The sequence below is a fragment of the Vespa crabro genome, chromosome 11 (assembly GCF_910589235.1).
Source record: "Vespa crabro chromosome 11, iyVesCrab1.2, whole genome shotgun sequence".
Classification (NCBI taxonomy): Eukaryota; Metazoa; Arthropoda; class Insecta; order Hymenoptera; family Vespidae; genus Vespa; species Vespa crabro.
The window spans coordinates 5,426,155-5,448,196 of NC_060965.1; the positions used below are offsets into that span (position 1 = coordinate 5,426,155).

The 22,042-nt window shown below is 28.3% G+C and overlaps 1 protein-coding gene across 8 annotated transcripts in view; it reads left to right on the forward strand.

Moving 5' to 3' along the window:
* Positions 1-22,042, forward strand: part of LOC124428174 (sodium/potassium/calcium exchanger Nckx30C) — an 80,185-nt gene that overhangs the window by 35,248 nt on the left and 22,895 nt on the right. For 6 of the 8 annotated variants that reach the window (XM_046971929.1, XM_046971931.1, XM_046971930.1 and 3 more), the window contains 4 exons: positions 1,640-1,911; positions 8,909-9,044; positions 12,990-13,242; positions 18,239-19,043. In XM_046971929.1, the coding sequence (XP_046827885.1) occupies positions 1,640-1,911; positions 8,909-9,044; positions 12,990-13,242; positions 18,239-18,479 (902 nt within the window). In that variant the 3' untranslated portion in view covers positions 18,480-19,043. Of the gene's footprint in view, positions 1-1,639; positions 1,912-8,908; positions 9,045-12,989; positions 13,243-18,238; positions 19,044-22,042 lie in introns of those variants that run through there. The other 2 variants (XR_006943101.1, XM_046971936.1) reach the window with 1 other exon arrangement.

The following is a 22,042-nucleotide window of genomic DNA, read 5'->3' on the forward strand; positions in this document are numbered from 1 at the left end:
AATTACATCTAATAATTCTAATGCTAATACGTTTGATAATTCTAATTCGTTAATCTATATAATTTACTAATTTTAATTTATTTTAATATCAAACGTTTTAACAATTTTAAATTCTTCGATAATTGTCTTATCAAATTCGTAGAATAATTCAAATAATTCTAATGCATCGAGTATTTTAATAATTAAAATTAATTGTCATATCATTTTTCGACATTGATCGTCATATCTATTTATCGAAAGTAATTTTTTCTAAACAGGATTTAGGAGAAAGCAAGCAAGCAAGCAAACAAACAAGTAAAGCTTTGCACACTTTGCACGAAACGATTCGAGCGAGTTAATCCGATCGTAAGGGATGAAACCTAAATGTCGTTCACGTGGAAAGCATCGGTCGTTCTCGTAGCACGCTGCCATAAGTCGTAGACAAGTGACACGTTCGTTTGAGCATAACATCGAAAGAAATTGCATTAAAATTTTACTATTTTAACAAATTTATATGAATTATCCTACTTTTCATTATTTCATAATTATCAATATATTAATAGTTTTTTTGTTATTTGTTTAAATAATTAACGATCATAACAATACATTAATTATAATGAGGAGTGTTACACTTTTCTAAAGTTTTTCTGATGAAAATAAAAATGTTGAATCAAAAATTATTAAAATATATATATATATTTTATATATATATATATATATATATATATATATATATATATATATATATATATATATATATATATGGGTATTCGTTGAAGTGGCAAAGTTTTAATTAATTGATCGAATAATTATTAAAAAGAAAAAAAAGAAGAAAAGAATATTCGACAGATAAAGTAAATATATTGGGATGATCATTAATATTTCAATATCGATTGAAATAAAACGAACTTATAATTAATACTTACATAATGAACGTAGCAATCATTTTCATATATTTTACATCGGTCGCTAGCTTTTGCATGGCTTTTCCTAGCATGCCTTTAACAACATAAGGGGCCTTGTAGGTAGTAGAGTTAAAGCGATTGATATTGATATCAATAAAAATCGCGCGAGGGTAGGTTTTGAGTAGATTAGAGTAATGTAGTAGTACAGTATTTTTCAGATTTGTCTAACTTGTTATTATAAAACATGGAAGATCATAAAGAAAACTTATGTCGAAAATATTAGAAAAAAGTGATCTTTTTAAGAGATATTGTAAAAAAAAAAGAAAACAGAAAGATACAAGAAATATAAAGATTCTATCAAACTTTAAACTAATATAAACTAATTCCAATGAGATAGAATACCGATTTAATCGATAAAATTTTTTTTCTTCGATGTCAATCCTTAAATTACATTCTTAAATAATACCTATATTAAATAATACGTATATTTCCTTCGAACTGTCCGGGTATAAGATTGTTATGTATATAATAAAAAAATAAAAAAAAAATAAATAAATAAAAATAAAAATAGAGAGGAAAAAAAATACACTGCAAATAGCAAATATATTTTTTCTACCTCTTTTATCGACTAATAAATTTATCGATGACGATTAATAGACAATATGAAAAATACTGTTGTAGAGGGTTGGGGTTGGGGATGGGGTATGTTTACGCTCCGCTCTTATTAACCTGCAACATTCTTGTACATTATTTAGGTAAGGTGGACGAAAAAGCAACGCAGCTGCACGCGATAGCGTCTTTAAAGGTGCTACTGGATGCAACGAGGCCTCACAACGGTGCTGCGACCTCGACAGCGGCCCATTATTCCGGTGCATCCTCCAAGGAGACTACCCTACAACTTCAACAGGGTTCTCAGGGTACCACAACGACCACCACCACGACAACTACCACTGCTGGCACCACAGCTGGCATTCAGGAACTTCCAAACGGCGGTATAGCCGCCGGTCTCGACGCCGGCCTCGAATCGGTAATTCTTAGATGTATACCGGGTGTCAATAATTTGTTCTAATCATATTATATATCAATATATTTTATCTTTAGCCAACGACGAACTATAAGTTAAAGAAAATTATTTCTGATTTAATAATCCAAGCACTATTTATATTTATACACTATTATTATTTATTATTTATTTATTTATATTTAAACACTATTATTTAATTAGTAATCGTTTCTTCTTCCTTTTTTTTCTCTTTTTTCTTTTTTTGCTTTTTTTTTTTTGTTTTTTTTTCTTTTTTTGAAGTTTAAACTTTCATTTATTTAATACTTTGCACTTTAAAGGTCTTTAAAGGGATTCATTTGATCGATCAAACGAAACATTCGAAGAGAAACAGTTTTATTTAAAGTACATGTGTATAAAAGCAAAAAAAAATCAAATAAATCAGAGAGAGAGAGAGAGAGAGAGAGAGAGAGAGAGAGAGAGAGAGAGAGAGAGAGAGATAGAGAGAGAAAGAGAGAAGAGAGAGAGATAGAGAGAGAGAAGAAGAGAACAAACACACGATATATATATAATTATACTGCTAAGGCTTAAAAAAATAAAAGTTTTATTTCTAAAATAATTATTATCCGACTTTTCGAGATAGATCTCCAATAAATTTACGATTTGACCCCTTTTTTTCTTTTTTCTTTTTTGTAACTCATTTCCATTTCCCGATACTTTTGTTTTCATTCGTTTCTTTTTTTCTCTTTTTTCTTCTTTTTTTTTTTCTTTGTCTTTCCCTTACACGCAACAGTTCCACGCGACCAAAAATAAATCATTGAAATTCTAATCCAAGATCCGAGATTAATTACATCAGACAATGCATAGCTTTCTAATAAATCGTTATAGGATCGAACTAGGACACCCAGTATATGTCATCAATCAGTACGTACTTCGAATAGTTTTCCCGCCTGCTAACATTCCTTCCTTCCTTCCTTCCTTCCTTCCTTCCTGATTCCTTAAAATATCCTTCGTAATGTCTCACGTGACCAATCTTCATTCTTTTTCTTTCTTATTCCGTATGTAGAAATATGAAGGTGGATTGGTAAAAGAGACCGAGAGAGAGAGAAAGAGAGAGAGAGAGAGAGAGAGAGAGAGAGAGAGAGAGAGAGAGAGAGAGAGAGAGAGAGAGAGAGATAGGAAGAAGATGATAGGAGAGCGAAGGGAGAAGTTAAAGAAAAAGGGAGGTTAAAATGTTGAGGGGAAGAGAGTTAGAGAGGGGAAGGAAGATTAACGGGATAGGATACTTCGCTTATTCGTTTGCTAACGACAACGAGGTCATTGGGTCAAATTGAAAGGCATTAAAAGTAAACTTATTTTTAAACTGCGTTATGTATGAAGAGTAGGAGGAGGTTGTTAGGAGGAGGGGAAAAAGAGGAGGAAGAGGAGGAGAATGCTTCGTTATTCGCAAATGAGAGCATCGTTTGACGTCAAACTCTTGATATCTTTCTCGATGTTGCGTGAGAGTGCTCTCTCTCTCTCTCTCTCTCTCTCTCTCTCTCTCTCTCTCGTTTTCTCTTTCTCTTTTTTTTTCTTTCTCTGTGTGCGTGTGTGTATGTCTCTCTCTCTTTTTTCTCTCATAAGAAAATGCGTTACTACGAGATATAAAGAATGATTCGAGCTACGAGCTATAATCACTCGTTTCTCAGCCCTTTAACATTTTTTCGAACGATCGATAAAGTGCATTTAGAATTCTCTAGTCAATTATTCTCATTTTATATCGAGCAACCGAACGGGATTACTTTTCACGTTAATCGTCGGTACTTATCATCGTATCAAAGGGATATTTCGTTTTTTTTATTTTTCATTTTTTATTCCTTTTTTTCTTCTTCTTCTTTTTCTTTTCTCTTCTCTTCTCTTTTATTTTGATTTAGTTTTTCAATTAAAAAAAGATTGATGAAGAATTTTGTTGATTTATTAACAAAACTCGAATGGATTTGCTTTGTTTTGTTTTATTTGTTTTTTTTTCTTTTTTTTCTTTTTTTTTTTTAATATTTTCTTTTCTTTTCTTTTTTTGTTTTTAATTTCTGAAAGCATTAATCAGAGAAGTATCGATAAGGAACATGTGTTGTCTGGTCAATAATGTCCTTGTACTACTTAGATACTAAGGACAAGTGCAAATACATATATCGATTTGGGAAATAAGAAAAAAGAGAGAGAAAGAGAGAGAGAGAGAGAGAAAGAGAGAGAGAGAGATAGAGAGAGAGAGAGAGAGAGAGAAAGAAACAAGGAGAATGAATAAGAGAGAAAATAAAAAGATTTATAGATTCTTATAATTGTTATAATAATTACTATCTACAATGTTGGTTTTAAAAAGGGAAAAGAAAGGACGGAAAGAAGAGAAATGAGAAAAAGGAAAAGACAAAGGCACAAAAAAGCAATAGAAATGAAAAAAAGAAATAGAGATACAAATATAGAAAAATAAATATAATTTTTCTTTATATTGATATTAATCGAATAAATTGATTTTAAGAATGATGTCATGACGATTGTTAAATAATGATTAGAAAGAAATTCTTGAATAGAGTTTCTCGTCCTCGTGTTCACGAAGCGTGCGAGGCCTACGTAAAAAGCATTTGCCTCGGAAGAAAACGTTCAATAGGTTTTTAGATAACGACGAAGAATGACGTAAAGAGTCGTACATACATATGTATGTACAATATAGTATATACATATGTATGTATGTATTATATATGTATATATATATATATATATATATGTATGTACAATTGTTACTTGGAAAAAAAGGAGGGTACGAGAGAAAGATCGATAAATTTTTATCTGCTTCGCGAATAGACAGCAACTATGTTCTATACATATATAGTATGTATATTATATATATATATATATATATATATATATATATATATGTACACTTATACATACATATCTATGTACCTATCTATCTACCTATTTATCTATCTATCTATCTATCTCTTTCTGTGAGTTTCCTCAGGGAAAACCGTATGACAGTTGGTGATTGTAAAAACGTAACGACCGATATCGGTCCCTGTCTTGGCTGGGTTGTTTATCAGATCCTATTAAAATTGTCAAACCTGTCATGATGAAAAATCAAATATCGAGTAATTCGTTATAGATCATGATGACGCTAACAAGAAATATATTATTTGAGGACAGTCATCTATAAATTCAATCCATGTCTTTAGTTAAACGATTTAGAATTTTTCTCTATTATTTGTCGTTACTTTCTTATTTTCACCGAAGGAAGATTATGTATGATATTGTCTTTGTTTCAGTTAGAAAGTTTATACGTATATACACGATTATATTATACATACATATATATATATATATATATATATATATATATATATTACATATATATATATGTAATCCTTATGATTTATTTCATGAAGAACACACAGCTGTTGCCTTATTCTTCGCGTTTCGCTATATTCCAGTTTACTCTTATACTTGAAAAAGAATTGGAATTTCAAGAGAAATCCGAAGGCTTCCTGTAAAATTTTATTTCTAAACTATGCCACCTCTTTGTCTCTTTTATGGACCATCTACGAGATATGATTTAATATTAAATTCAAAGACGATGTTCGAATATCTTTTAATAAGAAATATGAAAAAAAAGAGAGAGAGAGAGAGAGAGAGAGAAAGAGGGAAAGAGAGATAAATAGATAGATTATCAGAAGAATATTGAATCTATTTTTAAAAATCGACGATTTCATGAACGAACATGAATCCTAATCACAATTCTAATTCGAGAAACATTCTCTTTTCTTTCTCCTTCTCCAAATATTTTTCTCTAACTCGTTTTCTCGTTATCTCTCTCTCTCTCTCTGTCTCTCTCTCTCTCTCTCTCTGTCTCTCTCTCTCTCTTTCTCTCTCTTTCTTTCTCTCCTCGCCCCCTTCTTTAGTCGGTTCGAAGAGGAGCGAAGCTCTTGCTTTTTTTCACGACTAAAAATCGACCAGCCAAATCTTTTTCGGCTTGATATTAGCTGCTGGTTTCAGGTTGGTGCCGATGGCAGAGATCCTCCGGCCGCTTTGTCCTAAATGAGCGAAAAGGCCTTTTCATTTTGAATGCACCGCGGAATCTAGGTCAATGCTGGCTACACCCTTCTCCAACCGGCAACACTACCATCATCCACCAATCTACATCAACCTACACCAACAAAGTTGTCTTCTCTTTCTCTTTCTCTTTCTCCCTTCTTCTATTTTCTACGTTGCATTTGTTGCAACTTGCACTCTTCTATTAATAGTAGTAGTAGTAGTAATAATACTACTAGTAACAGTAGTAGTATTACTACTAGTACTACCACTGCTATTTCTTTTCTACTCTTACCAACATTCGTTGCAAAGTCACCAGCCGGCGGGTTTTCCACTCGAATTCCGGATTTTACAAAAACGATATACACACACACACACATATATACATATATACTCACTCTCTTCCACGGTCATTTTCGATCCATGACCCTCGCCTTCTCATTTCATCACATTTCTACTTTCTAAGATATTAAAAGATTAATGGATAGATCTGTATTTAGTTCTTTCAATTTTTCGTAAGACAAATTATATGATCATATTTTTTTTTATAGCTTGTGTTACCAATCGTTGGGTTCTTTGTTTTGTTTTTTTTTTTGTTTTTTGTTTCGTTATATTGTGCCTTTTTCTTTTTTCTTTCTGTTTCTTTTTTTTTGTTTTTTTTGTTTTTTTTTTGAATGAAAATCATTGTTTCCAATTTTTACAATTCATGTCGCGAACTTTTTCATTTTTTCTTTTCCTTTATCTCGCGTTTCTAAAGGAGATGTTGTTTATTGTATAGAAATAAGTTCAAGAGTTTTTTGAAAGTTGAGTTAAATTTTTTTTGCGAACGTTAATCTTTCATTACTTATAATTTTTCGTTTCGATTCTTTGTCTCGTAAAAAAGAAAAAAAAGAAAAAGAAAGTAGAAATAAAGACAATATATATATATATTTTTTTTTTCATACAGTTTGTGTTTCACTAATCTTTCATTTCTCTTGAATTTTTATTACAATAAATGTTACCTTCTATCTTGTAAAAATAATAAATGGAGAGAGATCGAAAGGTTACTTAATATTATTTTACGATTTGTGCGTAACTAATCTTTAACTATTTAATTTAATTTCTAAATATGCATATGTTTCATGACATAGGAGATAAATTTAAAAAAAAGACAAAAAAAAAGACAAAAAAATTCAGGAAAAGTAAAAAGCAAAAAATAAGAAAAGAAAAGAAAAATAATAAAAAGGAAAGAAACGAAGAAAACGGAACATTGAAAAATATTACATCAGACTTTGTACGGTTCTTGTAATAACTCCTTATTCCATTTAATATACTTCATAGGTCTTTCCAGTGAAATTATTTTATATGGGTTTGAATACGAACACGTGCATCCAGTGCACGTCGTTACCTACCTTCGAACGACGTCTCCGCGTGCGTAATTGCCGCTCCTCGTGTTATAAAGCACTAAGTGTAGAGAGAAATGTAACAATTTTGGTCGCTTTAATGAGTACACGTGTTCACCACTAAAATATTTCTCTCTTTCTCTCTCTCTCTCTTTCTCTCTCTCTCTCTTTCTCTCTCTCTCTTTCTCTTCCTCTCCTTCTCCTTTTCTTTCTATCTCAACATATCTAGAAACATCTCGCAATTTCACAACACTTTAGCTCTTTAGCAAGATATATACGTATATTTATTTCAAAGAAGAAGAGAAAGAAAAGAAAATGTTCAAATATACGAGGAAAAAAAAGAAAAAAATAAAAAAAGGAAAAGAAGAAAAAAAAAGAAAATAATTCACGTCGGATTATAAAATCCTTAAATAAATTAGCTTCGATTATATGAAATATTATTGAATGAAGAAAAAAAAATTGTATAAATAAATATATAAATAAATAAATAAAATCGATGATAGAAATGTCGAAGAAGATTTTGAAAAACGATCAATTCGTCTTCTTCTGTTTGATTCAAAAAAAAAAAAAAAAGAAAAAAAAAAGATGAAATGAAAGAAAAGAAAATGCTTAAATAAATTATAATTTTAAATGCTTAAATAAATTAACTTCGATTATATGAAATATTATTCAACGAAGAAAAAGAAAATTGTATAAATAAATAAATAAATAAATAAAATCGATGATAGAAATGTCAAAGAAGATTTACAAAACGATCATTTCATCTTCTTCTGTTTGATTCAAAAAAAAAAAAGAAAAGAAGAAAAGAAAGAAAGTAAAATATCTCGACGTTGTTTTAATCGATGTGTCACTTAAGAAAATTTCTGACACGGATTAATTTGAATTTCAAACAAGTCAAAGATATTTCTCCATCCATTGTTTATCGGAAATCGTCTATGATTAAATCATTTTGGATAAGAATGAGAGAATTCTTATCTGTGCCTTACTCAAGTATCTCAGTTGATTAAAACATTTGTTTAGAAACAAGAGATGTAGTCGTGAGAATTCAAGTAAAATCACACACAACCTATTGTAGTAGGTTTATCCAAGGATGAATAAAAGAAGAGGGGGGGGACGGGCTCTCTTTGTGCCTGTGCCGCGGATTGCAGTTTTTCGAAGCTTATCCCTGGCGTCAAGTTTATTGTGTTTTCTAACAATACCCCATGATGCTTCTATCTCTCTCTCTCTCTCTCTCTCTCTCTCTCTCTCTCTCTCTCGCTCTCTCTCTTTCTCTGTCATTCAAAAAGACAGAGAAAAGAGAGAAAGAGAGAAAAAGAGAGAGAAAGAGAAGGAGAGAGAGAGAGAGAGAGAAAGAGAGTATGTGTGTTACTCTCAATGATAAAAGTTTGACTGACGACCACGAGGTCTTCAGTAGACGTCACGTTAACGATCCAACGTGATTGAATTATTCTAGATAGAATGATAAGAATAAAAGTGGGAAGAAGATATGAAAGAAATAAAAAAAAAAAAAAAAGAAAAAGAAAAAGAATGAAAGGGAACAAAAATAAAAAGAAAGAAAAATGTTTCTTCTTATGTTGTTTCAGGGCGAAGAGGATGAGCCTCCAGAAGCCTTGGACATGGGCTGGCCTAGTAGTCCTAAAAAGAGGCTAACTTATATATTAGTAGCACCGATTCTCTTTCCTCTATGGTTAACTCTACCAGACACACGAACACCCAGAGGTAAATTAATTTTTTTCATGTGAATATATATATATATTCAAAATCGTTGAAAAATTAATAAATAATTCCGTTCTGTTTTCTTGTTTTTTTTTCTGAGACTTTTATAAATGAAAATATGATATAAAAGAAATTTCAATGTTAATGATTTATTATAAAGAAAAAACGAAAAATAATACTTATAATATTACAACGAGATGCTTAGATATTTTTGATAATGAATCGATACTTTAATATTATTTTAAATATAATAATGATAATAATAATAATAATAATAATAATAATAATAATAATAATAATAATAATAATATGTCTAAGATATAAGCTTTCGAGCCTCGAAATAATCGAATAAAGACTCGATTAAGTAGAGTGCACGTGGCTAACGTCTTTTATTACGCTTGCTATAGCAAATTGTTAGGATCTAGTGGTGGAAGGAAGATAGAGAATATATAGCGAGTAATATTGAGATGGGGTGGTTTTATGCGAGAAAAAATGTGAAGAAAAGATTATGAGATAGAGTGAGAGGTAGAGACTAAGAAAAAGAGAGAGAGAGAGAGAGAGACGATGAGAAAGAAAAAATTAAATTTCGATGATCCACCAATTTTTTAAGAAATCATAATTGAACTTAACGAATTATCTTTTTTTTTTTATCAGAAATTTAATTGAAGATATTCGTGATGCAAAAAATGATTTTAAAGTATCATATGTTTCAAGATATTTTCATCATATATTTCGTTATCGAGTAAATCCTTCTATAATCTTTTTTTTCATGTTTAAAAAAGATAATACGCGAAATTTATAATATAACTTATATTAGTTATGTGTATGTGTGTGCGTGTGTGGGAGTGTGTGTGAGTGAGTGAGTGAGTGAGTGAGTGAGTGTGAGTGTGTGTGTGTGTGTGTGTGTGTGTGTGTGTGTGTGTGTGTGTGTGTGTGTACGTACGAGAAAAAACATACGAACTGATAATACTGAACTAATATAGGATGGAACAGAATTCTTTAGGTGAGTCTAAAAATTTTTAAGATGATTTTAAAAATTAATTATTTCTTTTTGAAACTTTTTATATTAATTACTTTTTTGTTAGTAAAACAAGCTTGTAAAATTACATGTCTAACTACATGCCCAAAATGTCACGTAAAAGAGTAATTGATTTTTAAAATCGTCAAAGAAACTTATGACACTTTCTGTATAAATTATAAACTGATATAACTAATATAATTATAGTAGACATAACTACGTATCTATGCCAGTAAATAACTTATAAATTAACTTAAATTTTACGGTAAATAAACTGATAATATTAAACTAGTATAAATTATACTATAATTATACTACTACCTTTGTTAGTATACTCATACTAAAACAACTTATATCAAATATAATTACATTTACATAATTTACAAATTAACTCTATAAGTTATATCTGGTATAACTATTGACCTTCAAATGTATGAACTGACAAATTACGTTCTTATTTTTTTACTTTAGTAAAAAAAAAAAAGAAAAAAAAGAACATATAAAAAGAAGACAAAAAATAAATTAATTAATTAAAAGAAACGAAATATAATAATGAGCTAATACGAACAAATTGAAAGTTGTTAAACGAGGAGGCATTGCAATAAAAATTTAAACTGAAATATGAACTTCAATTCTCGTTTTCCAAACATTACATAAGTACATATATACATATATATATATATATATATATATATATATATATCAATCAAAGATGCATCGGAACGATGCATTATCTGGGGTCTATTAACTGCCACAGTATTTCAAAGTGATACAATGCTTGCGACGAAAGATGATATTGACGCGCTAATTTCAAATCGTCGACTGATTGTTGCCTTGATCGACGTATTGTGTGTATCTATTCAATTGTCCAATGAATCACGTTCTACTACTATATATATATATATGTACCTTCATAGCCCCTTTCAATCTTTTCCAAAAGAGTGTTTCTTTACTGATCAATAAAAACGAGATATCGAGTTCTAGATCTTTTCTTTATAAGTATAACAAATAGAGAAAAAGAAAGGGTGAGAAAAAGAGAGAGAGAGAGAGAGAGAGAGAGAGAGAGAGAGGAAGGAATAAAGAGACAAAAAAAATGTGCAAATTTAAAATGGAATTTTTAGAGATAAAAAAAGAAATCGATGATGGGTTCTTTCTCCTTTTTCTGTCGGTAAAACGAGTTCGATAAAGAGATTGACAAACGAGTATTCGAACGAGGGATCGGATTAGATTACCGAAAGATTAGGAGTCCTCAAGTGCGATTAGTTTTTTTTCTTCTTTACTCACCCTCTCTCTCAACCTCTCTTTCTCTCTCACTCTCTCTCTTTTCGATAGTTCGAATAACCGATCGCCATTTACCTCGAACGAAATGCGCATCATCGGAAACTGATTTCAGTTGATATTTTCTTCGTACTTTATTGTAAGGATTTCGAAGAAAAAGGTTACGTTCGGTGAATGGTCCATTCGAGAAATGATTGTGGTCGTTAGGATCGACATGAATTACATTTCACATACTGTTAAGGAAGTGTTAAGTTATATATATATTTATATGTATATGTATATGTATATGTATATGTATATGTAACTTATGAGTTGAAATAATGTGCGAAGAAATTTTATTTATCGTTTATGTTATGTTATATCGAATGAAACAAACGATAATATATGATCGACAAATATTAAATTTATAATATTTATGATATTTATGTCTTAAATCGCTTTGATAATCGTTTGGATAAATCTATTGATTTTAAGAAAGAATAATTAAAAAAGTAAATTCTTTTTCTTTTCAATTAAATGTTATTTATTTAAGAGAGCAAATTATATAATTGGAAATAATCTATACGAATGATTTTGCCTAATTATGTATAATCATTGAACAATTAATAATTTCATTGTTTATTTGAAATGAAAATTTTATCAATTAAAAATATTAAAATATAGATTATTATTTTAATATTGAAATATTAGAAAAATTTTTAATATTCAAATATTAGAAAAAAAATTAGAAATATAATTAATTAAAAAGAGCTTGATCAAGCGTGTATACATAATAATAATAATAATTAATAACTATAACGTTTATCATTGATAAAATTTTATTTTCAAAATCTTTCAATTTCGATACTTCGGTTTATTCAAAGAATTTAACAACATTTGAAAATATTCACAATTAATCGATCATGTAAGAATCAATAATTGAATCGTTTATTCTGCATCAAATTTATATTTGTAAAAGTCCGTAAAGTTTAATCAGACGAATTTAAAGAAATTGAAAATATTCAAATTACAAATTTTAACATTTTAAAATGTAGTTGATCAATCACTTATATATAATAACAATTAATTATTGTACCATCAGTCATGTGAAAATCTATAACTGTATTGTTTATCCCAATTTACAATAAGTAATCAAAGTTCAGTACGGCTGAAATTTGAAATTTAACAGCAAATATAAAAGTTATACAATTAAAAAGCGAGGAAAAAAAAAAGAAAAATAAAAGAGAAGTTGATCAATCACGTAAGAATCAATAACTATTAATATTGACATATCGATATTGTTACGTTCAATATATTATTTATTTAACATATATAAAATTTAATTTCTAAAGTGTCAAAAATTTATATCGAACAAATTTCAAAGATTTAAGAATACTTTATTATTATCACAAATTAATAACAATTCGATGTAATAACAATCGATTGACTATATCATTTATTTTGCGAATGAAATATTTTTTAATTTCAATTAAATTTAATATAACACATATCTTACGATCAAATAATATTTTTCAATTTAAATCAAACTTACTGTAATATTTATCTTACGATAAAAAAATAATTGAAAAAATCTTTTATGGATTTCATAAAAAAAATGTTTTTTTTTTTCTTTAACAATAACATTGTAACGTCGATTTTATTTCGATTTTTAGGAAAAAAATTCTTCGCGGTAACATTCATAGGGTCAATCGTGTGGATAGCTGGATACTCGTACCTGATGGTCTGGTGGGCGAACGTTTTTGGTGATACCGTTCGTATACCACCGGAAGTGATGGGCCTGACGTTCCTGGCTGCCGGTACCAGTATTCCCGATCTCATCACAAGCGTCATCGTCGCAAGAAAGGGATTCGGTGATATGGCAGTATCGAGTTCTGTCGGTAGCAACATCTTCGACGTCACTGTTGGGTAAGCAAACACGTTGTCATGACATTGACGATTAAAAACCGATCGATAGATCCTAATCATTGTCCTTTAACATTTATATATATATATACATTATTCTATAATTGTTTTGATTGATCTTTGATATATATATATATATATATATATATATATATATATATATATATATGTATGTATAAATAAAACATATATAAATAGATTTATGAATGAAAATCTTGATTAATACGAACGATCGATAGATCGAGATCTGTATTTATTTATTTATATTCTTTTTTTTTTCTTTTTAATCAATTTTATTATTTTTAACTCTTATCTGATCGATCGTTCGATAATTATAAATATATACTCATCATACGTGAACATCTTGATAAATACAAACATATGATTAAATCGATAATATGATAGATTGAAATCATTTTATCCGTTGATCTTTATAATTTCTCATTAAAATTCAAATTTTTCTATTGATCGATCATTTAATAATTATAAACGTACATATCAATTTTGATTCATACGTTAAATGCAGATATATGAATGATAGAGTACGTTACTTCTTTTTTTTTTTTTTTTCTTTGAGTCATTATTATATCCTATTTAAATTGATATGATTTATTAACAATTATAAACGTACAGTAATTAGTATATGTACGAACATCTTGATAAATCTTGAACGTACATATATCTAATATCATCGTATACCGATCGATATCGTTCTTGAATATTTCACGATCTTTTGGAAGTTCTCCTTCAAGGTTATCAAGCTAGACAAATTATTTTTTTCGACGACAAGATCGAAAGATTAACAACGTATCGTGTATTTTGATACGCGTAGAAAAAAAAAGTAATGAGGAAAAAAGAAAGAAAAAAAAATTAAAGCAGAGACACGTTGGATTTATTTTCCTTTTTCTTTTCTTTCTATTTTTTTTTCTTTTTTTTTTTTTTATTTCTTTCTTCTAGCAGTATCACACAACATATTATAAAATTCGTTAAAAGAGAATCAAAGTTGGAAAGAAAGGGAGAAGGAGAGAGAGAGAGAGAGAGAGAGAGAGACAAAGACAGAATCATCGTTAACGAGATCTTTTATGAAACTTCTTTACTGATTGACGATTACGTAAATTCACGTGGATAGTTTGGAATTTAATATTATATTCTTACGAATGTTTTTAAACTAGGAATAACGAGATTACGTCATTCGAAACCATGAGAATTTTCTCTTCGTTAGTTCACATTTATATACCTACGTCTCATTATTTTCTGTTTCAATAGTAAAATTATAAAGAAGAAATCGATCATTTCATTATTCATTAAATTTCATCAAATTTTCTCGTGTTATAGTCGATCGAACATTTAACAAAATTTTATGTTAACAAATAAAATATTTAAATTATCGACATTTAATATATTCGAATATTCCAAATAACACATATACATATACATATATATATATATATATATATATATATATATATATATACTATCAATGCTTTTAAAATAATTATTTATTTGTTTATTAACTATAGATTTAATATTACCAAATAAAAATGTCAATAATTTTATTTATAATTGTACTAAAATTGTCCCTATTAAGAGGTAAACCTAATTCAAATATTCAAATACATATATATATATATATATATATATATATATATATATATATATATATATATGTATATGTAATTTTGTTTTACATTTTTTGTTTTACATTTTGTTTTACAAATCTTTTATACATTACACGTAGTTTTAATGCTATTGAAATTATTGTTTATTTTGTTTATTAATTATGGATGTAATATTAATGGATAAAAAATAAAATAGTTTTGTTTATAACTTAAACAAAATCGTACATCTGAAGAGGTCAACCTAATTCGAATTGGAATGAAGTTGGCGGTCAGTAGAGGAGAAACGGATTCGGCGGTCACGATGGTCGACCTATCGTGGTATTCTCGTTATCTGGCAGTAATCGCGTTCGCCATTCGTTCCTCGTATTATTATATCGTTGATCGAACAAAATACCGCGAATACTATGCCGTACGTTATCCATTTCCCACCTATAACCGCTAAGAATTTTCCTTTCATGAATAAGCTTAGGAAACTTTGAGTGAAATATTGCATTTCTCGGAGTTTATATCTTTCATATCGTTTGTCATATATATTTGTTCAAAAAATAAAATATCTATATATTAGATATATTATATTACTATTCTTCTTCTTCTTCTTATTATTATTATTATTATTATAAAGTTATAACTTTTACGTATATTTTTTTATATTCTAAAGCATTCATTGAAAAGAGAAATATAATATACAGGATAGGTCAATAACTTTGATCATCTTGAATGTTTCCGTTCTTCTTTGAGATATCGAGAAATTTTATTTAATAATAATTTTTCTACAGATGAATGTTTGAAGGACGTATGAAGGTCAACTGTAATTTGTTTTTTTTTTTTTTAATAGAATCATATGTTTCTGATTGCATTGGTCCATGCAGTTCGACATTGTTTATAAAAAAAAAAAAAAGAAAAAGTATTAATTCATATATGTCGAAAAATTATTAGTTTAGAAGATATTTATAAGCGCTTGCTCAGCACATATTCTGCATTTAGACTGCGCTTATTATGCACTTATTTTACGTATTTGTTTCTATTTTCTATTATCTTTAGCTCTGAAGATAATCCAATATTGATAAAAAAAAAACGTGGTTATTGACAATGTAGATAAAAATTGTTTTTTTTTTTTTTTTTTATAAACAAAAGTAATTTGTTTATTAATTATTTCTTAATTTATCTAAATTTATAAATCAATCGCAATTTGAATTGTTTCTTTTTCTTCTTAGGAAAATAAGATGGACTTGTTTATAACAAATTGTTTTTTTTATATAAACTAAAGTAATTTGTTTATTAATTATTTCTTAGTTCGTATAATTTTATAAATTAGTCTGAATTGTATTTTTTTGTTTTCTTTTTTTCTTTTTTTTTTCATAAAATAAGATGTATTTACTTCGTAAGAATTTATTCATAACAAATTGTTTATAACAAATATTTTATGAATTATTAACAACAAATTGAAAAAAACGAAAATAGAGAAAATTTTGCCCTTTAAAATGATGGTCGATTCAAGTCTCTATGACTTTTAGTTCCGAAGATATTCTCAATTAAATAGTATACGTTTACGTTAACCCACTGACCTACATAATTTCATTCAATACGACTCGGCAATATCCTGACCTATATAAATTCTAGGAATTTACGCAAACCTACTACTACTACTACTACTACTACTACTATTACTACAAACAGCTGTACTACACAAAATATGAATGAAAATCTTTCGAAGGCTATATCTTCGGAACGAAAAGTCGTAGAGACTTGAAACAACCACCGTTTTCAAGTATAATTTATTCTTTATTTATATAAATATAACAATAATATTCGGTATAATAAAAAAGTGATTTTGTTAATGATAATATTAATTGAATTTTCCCTTCTCATTCATAATAAGAACATAATTGTGAAATATCTCCTAAATTAATAATTTTTCGACATAGATGATTTAATACTTTTTCATAGAGAATATAAAGCTACATCGATTAATGCTATTAAAAATATATAATTCTATTAAAAAAAGCTCAATTGACCTTCATTTATCCTTTATGCGTTTACCTATAAAAATATTATTATTTCCATATTAGGATCCCTTTCATATCGTATAACTTTTGTAAACAAAATTTCTCCATATCTCTGAAAGGAATGGAAACATTTAAGATTATCGCCCCACTCTGTACATATGTATATATCCCTATTATATTATATATATATATATATATATATATATATATATATATATATATATATATATATATAGTAAAATATTTTTTTATTTCTTTAAAACTCTTCGATATAATAATATTAATATATAATAATCATTTAAAATATAATTTAATATTAATTTATTTATCATATATATATATATATATATATTCAGAAATAAATAATATAATATTATATTATATTATATTGTTTATCTCTGAACGATTTATTTCTCTGTCAAACGTATCTTTCAAAGTGAAATCATGCGTTCGACCGAAGACGAATCTATTTTGGAAGTCGATTTTTCATTGGAGAAACGATGAAAGGATAGAATCCGATCAACGATCAATCGATCGTGATCATTTTGTACCATCTAGCTTGGTATCTGCCATTTGGCAAAGTGCCTGAATCGGAAACGAACGAAGCTCTAGTTCGTTCATGTTTGTACGGAACGTTCGCTTTGGAAGTAGAGAATCTCATTTTGTAGGAGACTACGCTTGAAAAAAATCAGTCAGATAATATTCTTGGTATTGATAAATCGATCGGTTTGATGAGAGGTCATCGAATAGAAGGAAAAGAAAAGGAGAACAAAAAAAAAGATTATTTGGTCTATATATAAAAAGTTCTTAATTATTTTTCTAATCGGTGATTATTTCATTAAAAAATCATTTTCGTAAGTGGATTAGAATATTTGTTTGTTATATAATTAAATTTAATATTTCTTTTTAAGGAAGGCTCAGTAAGGAATTATCTTTAAAATAATTAAAAATTCTTTTGATAAACGTATGTAATATTTTTGTCTTTTAAAAGATCACGATAAAATGTAATTTTTGTTCAAATTAATATAAAATAAAAATTTTCCATATGGAAATTATAATAAAATTTAATTTTTTCGAAAATTAAATTCAATTAATTTCAAATGAATAATTGCAAATTGATAGCTCCTTTTTGCAATTGAAAACTTTTCATACGGTGTACATAGGACATAATATTTTTATCATAAAATTTATATGTCATATAAATTAAAATATAAAATAAAAATATATAAAATATAATTTTTATTCTTACTTAATATTTATGTCATAATAAAAACTATATATATATATATATATATATATATATATATATATATATATATATAAAAAGGAAACGATCAATCATACTTGATTTCTTTTTAATAAAACTGTTAACAGGCTTCCGGTACCGTGGCTCCTCTACGGCTTGATCTATGGGAAGCCAGTGGAGGTGAACTCGGTGGGTATGGTGTGCAGCATAGCGATTCTCTTCTGCATGCTACTATTCGTGATTATGAGCATCGCCTGCTTCAAATGGAAAATGAACAAGGGTCTCGGCTTCACGATGTTCCTTCTCTACTTCGTCTTCGTTGCTGTCTCGCTCATGTTCGAGTACGAGATACTAGTCTGTCCTGTCTAGGAAAGAAAAGTAGAGCTAAATGCTCATGAACAATATCGTCTCGTGTTCGTCATTGAGAAATGGCACCAAAAGTATCATCATAATCGTCATCATGATCATCATTATCATCATTATTATGGTTACCGTTATCATTATTATCATCATCAGCAACAACAGGAGCAAAATCAATAGCATCATCGCAAACGAGTCGACGATCTCTTTCTCGAGCTGAGGATTTGTGCGTTCTATCGATCTCATGAAAATGGAGAAGGAGAAGGTGGAGTTGGAGGAAGAGGAGAAGAAGAAGAAGAAGAAAAAAGAAAAAGAAGGAGAGAAAGAAGGGGGAGGAAGAAGAAGAGGAAGAAGGAGCAAGCGAGCCTTTCCACGATATCGTCACCATCGACCACTACCACCACCACCACCACAATCACTACCAGAAGCACCAGCACAGTCAAGCATCGCGCCACAGACAGTCAACACCCACCTAAGAAGAATAGAAAATGTTTCTTCTTTATAGTCGAAGATGTATATATTGTATAAACCTTGAAATACCTGAAACGAAATACTCATCTGATCTTAAGAAGATTCACGATGGCTCTCTAATCACGAGCTATCTCATTCGTTCGTTCGTCCGTTCGTTCGTTTAGGCGTGGCGAGCGTGTCAGCCGATCGTGCCAAGGATTACAGAAAATGAAAAGGAAAAAAAAAAAAATTACAAAAAAAAAGAACAAAAACAAGAAATCGTGTTCCTCTTTTGCTTCATACATACATATGTTATCTCGTAGAGAAAAAAAGTAAGAAAGAAAGAAAAAAAGAAAGAGAGGGAAAATACTTATTTGTTAAATTATACAGATATATAAGTGATATCATATTCGATTATTAAATAGAACAAATAAGAGAGAGAGAGAGAGAGGAAGAGAGAGAGAGAGAGGGAGGTGGAGAGAGAGAGAGAGAGATGGAGGTAGAGAAAGAGAAAATTAGAACAGTTAATTGAAAATATTCCAAATAAATAATTAATATAACTATTAAGATATGCGTTATCACTCGCGAGATAACAAATTCACGTCTATTGATGCCACTCGCCAATTTTCGAACGGACGCGAATCTCTTAATGAAAGAAAGGTTAGTCTACCTTTCTATTGTTATTATTATTATGATTACTACTATTATTATTATTATTATTATTACTATTATTACCATTATTGTTATTGTTGTTGCTATTATTCTTATTATTATTATGATTGTTGCTGTTGTTATTATTATTATTATTATTGTTGTTATTGTTATTATTATCATTATTGTTATCACTCTTCTTCTTCATCTTATTATTATTATTATTATCATTATTATTATTATTATTATTATTATTATTATTATTATTATTATTATTATTATCATTATTATTATTATTATTATTATTATTATTAACATTATTATTATTATTATTATTATTATTATTATTATTATTATTATTATTATTATTATTAACATTATTATTATTATTATTATTATTATTATTATTATTAACATTATTATTATTATTATTATTATTATTATTATTATTATCGTTGATATTATCAATGAAACTTAGTAATTTTCACTTTAACGTGCAGCTTCTTCTTTTCGGCGTTAAATCCTTGAATAACACACAGAATCGATTTATATATTCTAAATCTATACGTACGTATGTATATAACTATAATATCTTTTATCTTTAGAGAAAAATAGAACTATAATCGAAAAATTATTCATACGACCAGCTCTCTTTCTTTCTTTCTTTCTCTTTCTCCTTCTCTCTCTCTCTCTCTCTCTCTTTCTCTCTTTCTCTCTTTCTCTCTTTCTCTCTTTCACTCGCTCTCGCTCTCTTTCTCACTCTTTTTTTCTTTTTTATTCTCTCTCTCTTTATCTCTATCTATCTATTTATCTATCTATTTATCTATCTCTAATTTTCAACTCTAATATCAGCTTTTCTTATCTTCCGATTAAGATTGCTAATTCGGAACAATTATCAAAATAGAGGGTTCCTGTCACTTGTTTGAAAGAAAGAAAAAAAATATGCTGAAGTGAAAAAGAAAGAGAAGGAGTGAGATATAGAGAGAAAAAGAGGAAGATAGAGAGAAAGAGAGAGAGAGAGAGAGAGAGAGAGAGAGAGAGAGACAGAGACAGAGAAAGCAAGAGAGAAGTATTATATTGAAAGAGAGAAAAAAATATATAAAGAGGGAAAAAATTGAATTCTTCTAGAACGCTTATTGGTCGACGAGTTTGACCGCTCGCTGTTTTCTCTCTAAACAAAACTTTTGCGCCTTTAGCGGCTAGAGTAGCAACTTTACGATCTCTTTCGTGCTCACGGAACCGTTTTTTAGCCAAATGTTTCCTCGATCGATCAGAAAAAGTAAGACTTGTATTTGTACTTTTCAAATTGAAGAGAGAAAAAGAAAAAGATATATATATATATATATATATATATATATATATATATATATCGATCGTCTTCGAACGACCTGTAGGGCCTACGAGGACTATAATAAATAGTAGGGACTTTGAATTTAATCTTCTATTCCCGCTACTCTACCCCAATTTCGACTTTTCAAATCCAACTTCTAAATTCTATGATCAACCAAAATCGAAAGATCTTCTATTTTCATTTTCTTTTTCAATTTTTTTTCTTTCTATTTTCTTTCTTTGCTTTATTTCAATTTTGTTCTTCTTCTACTTCTTCTTCTTCTTCTTCTTCTTCTTCTTCTTTTTCTTTTACGAAGGTTTTAGAGGGTTAAAGACTAGTCCGAATGATACGCACATATATATAATACATACACATACACATAGAGGAATACGTCGATATAAAAACGTCAATAGAACGTTTTTTTCTTTTTCCTTTGAAATGAAGTAAGAGGGTCGATGAACGTTCTAATAAAATGGGATCGATCGATCGTATGCGAGAGAAAAAAGGGGAAATTGACAGTAGAGTCAAAATTGAATGATGTGTAAGTATGTGTGCGTATGTATTAACGTGGTTCGAATAGATATTTCTTGTTGTAAAGAAAAAAAAAAAGAAAAAAAAAATTACATAATGTTTGTGATAAGAAAAGTTAACATATTTATATATTGTTACCTAATTGTTTAATCAATCTCTATTCCCATTTATATTATAATCGTAATATTTTATATTAAATACAAAGTATATGTGTGTTATGAAATTTTCGAACCACGATAAAACATACAATAACTATCATTCGTCATACAGAAATCGTATTGCCATTGTGATCGTTGATCCGATCGATACGAATGAATGAAATCGATAAAGATATTAAGATAGATAGATTAAGACATGATATTTAAGGAAAATTACAAAAACGGTTCCGTTTTTCATTAAATCCGAATAATACTACCGATGAACAATTCTTAAGAAATTATGTATTAACTTACTTACGAACTAGCCAATTGGTCAGCCATCTATTGGCACTCAAAATGGTGCCGAACTATTATTATTATTATTATTATTATTATTATTATTATTATTATTATTATTATTATTATTATTATTATTATTATTATTATTATTATTATTATTATTATTATTATTA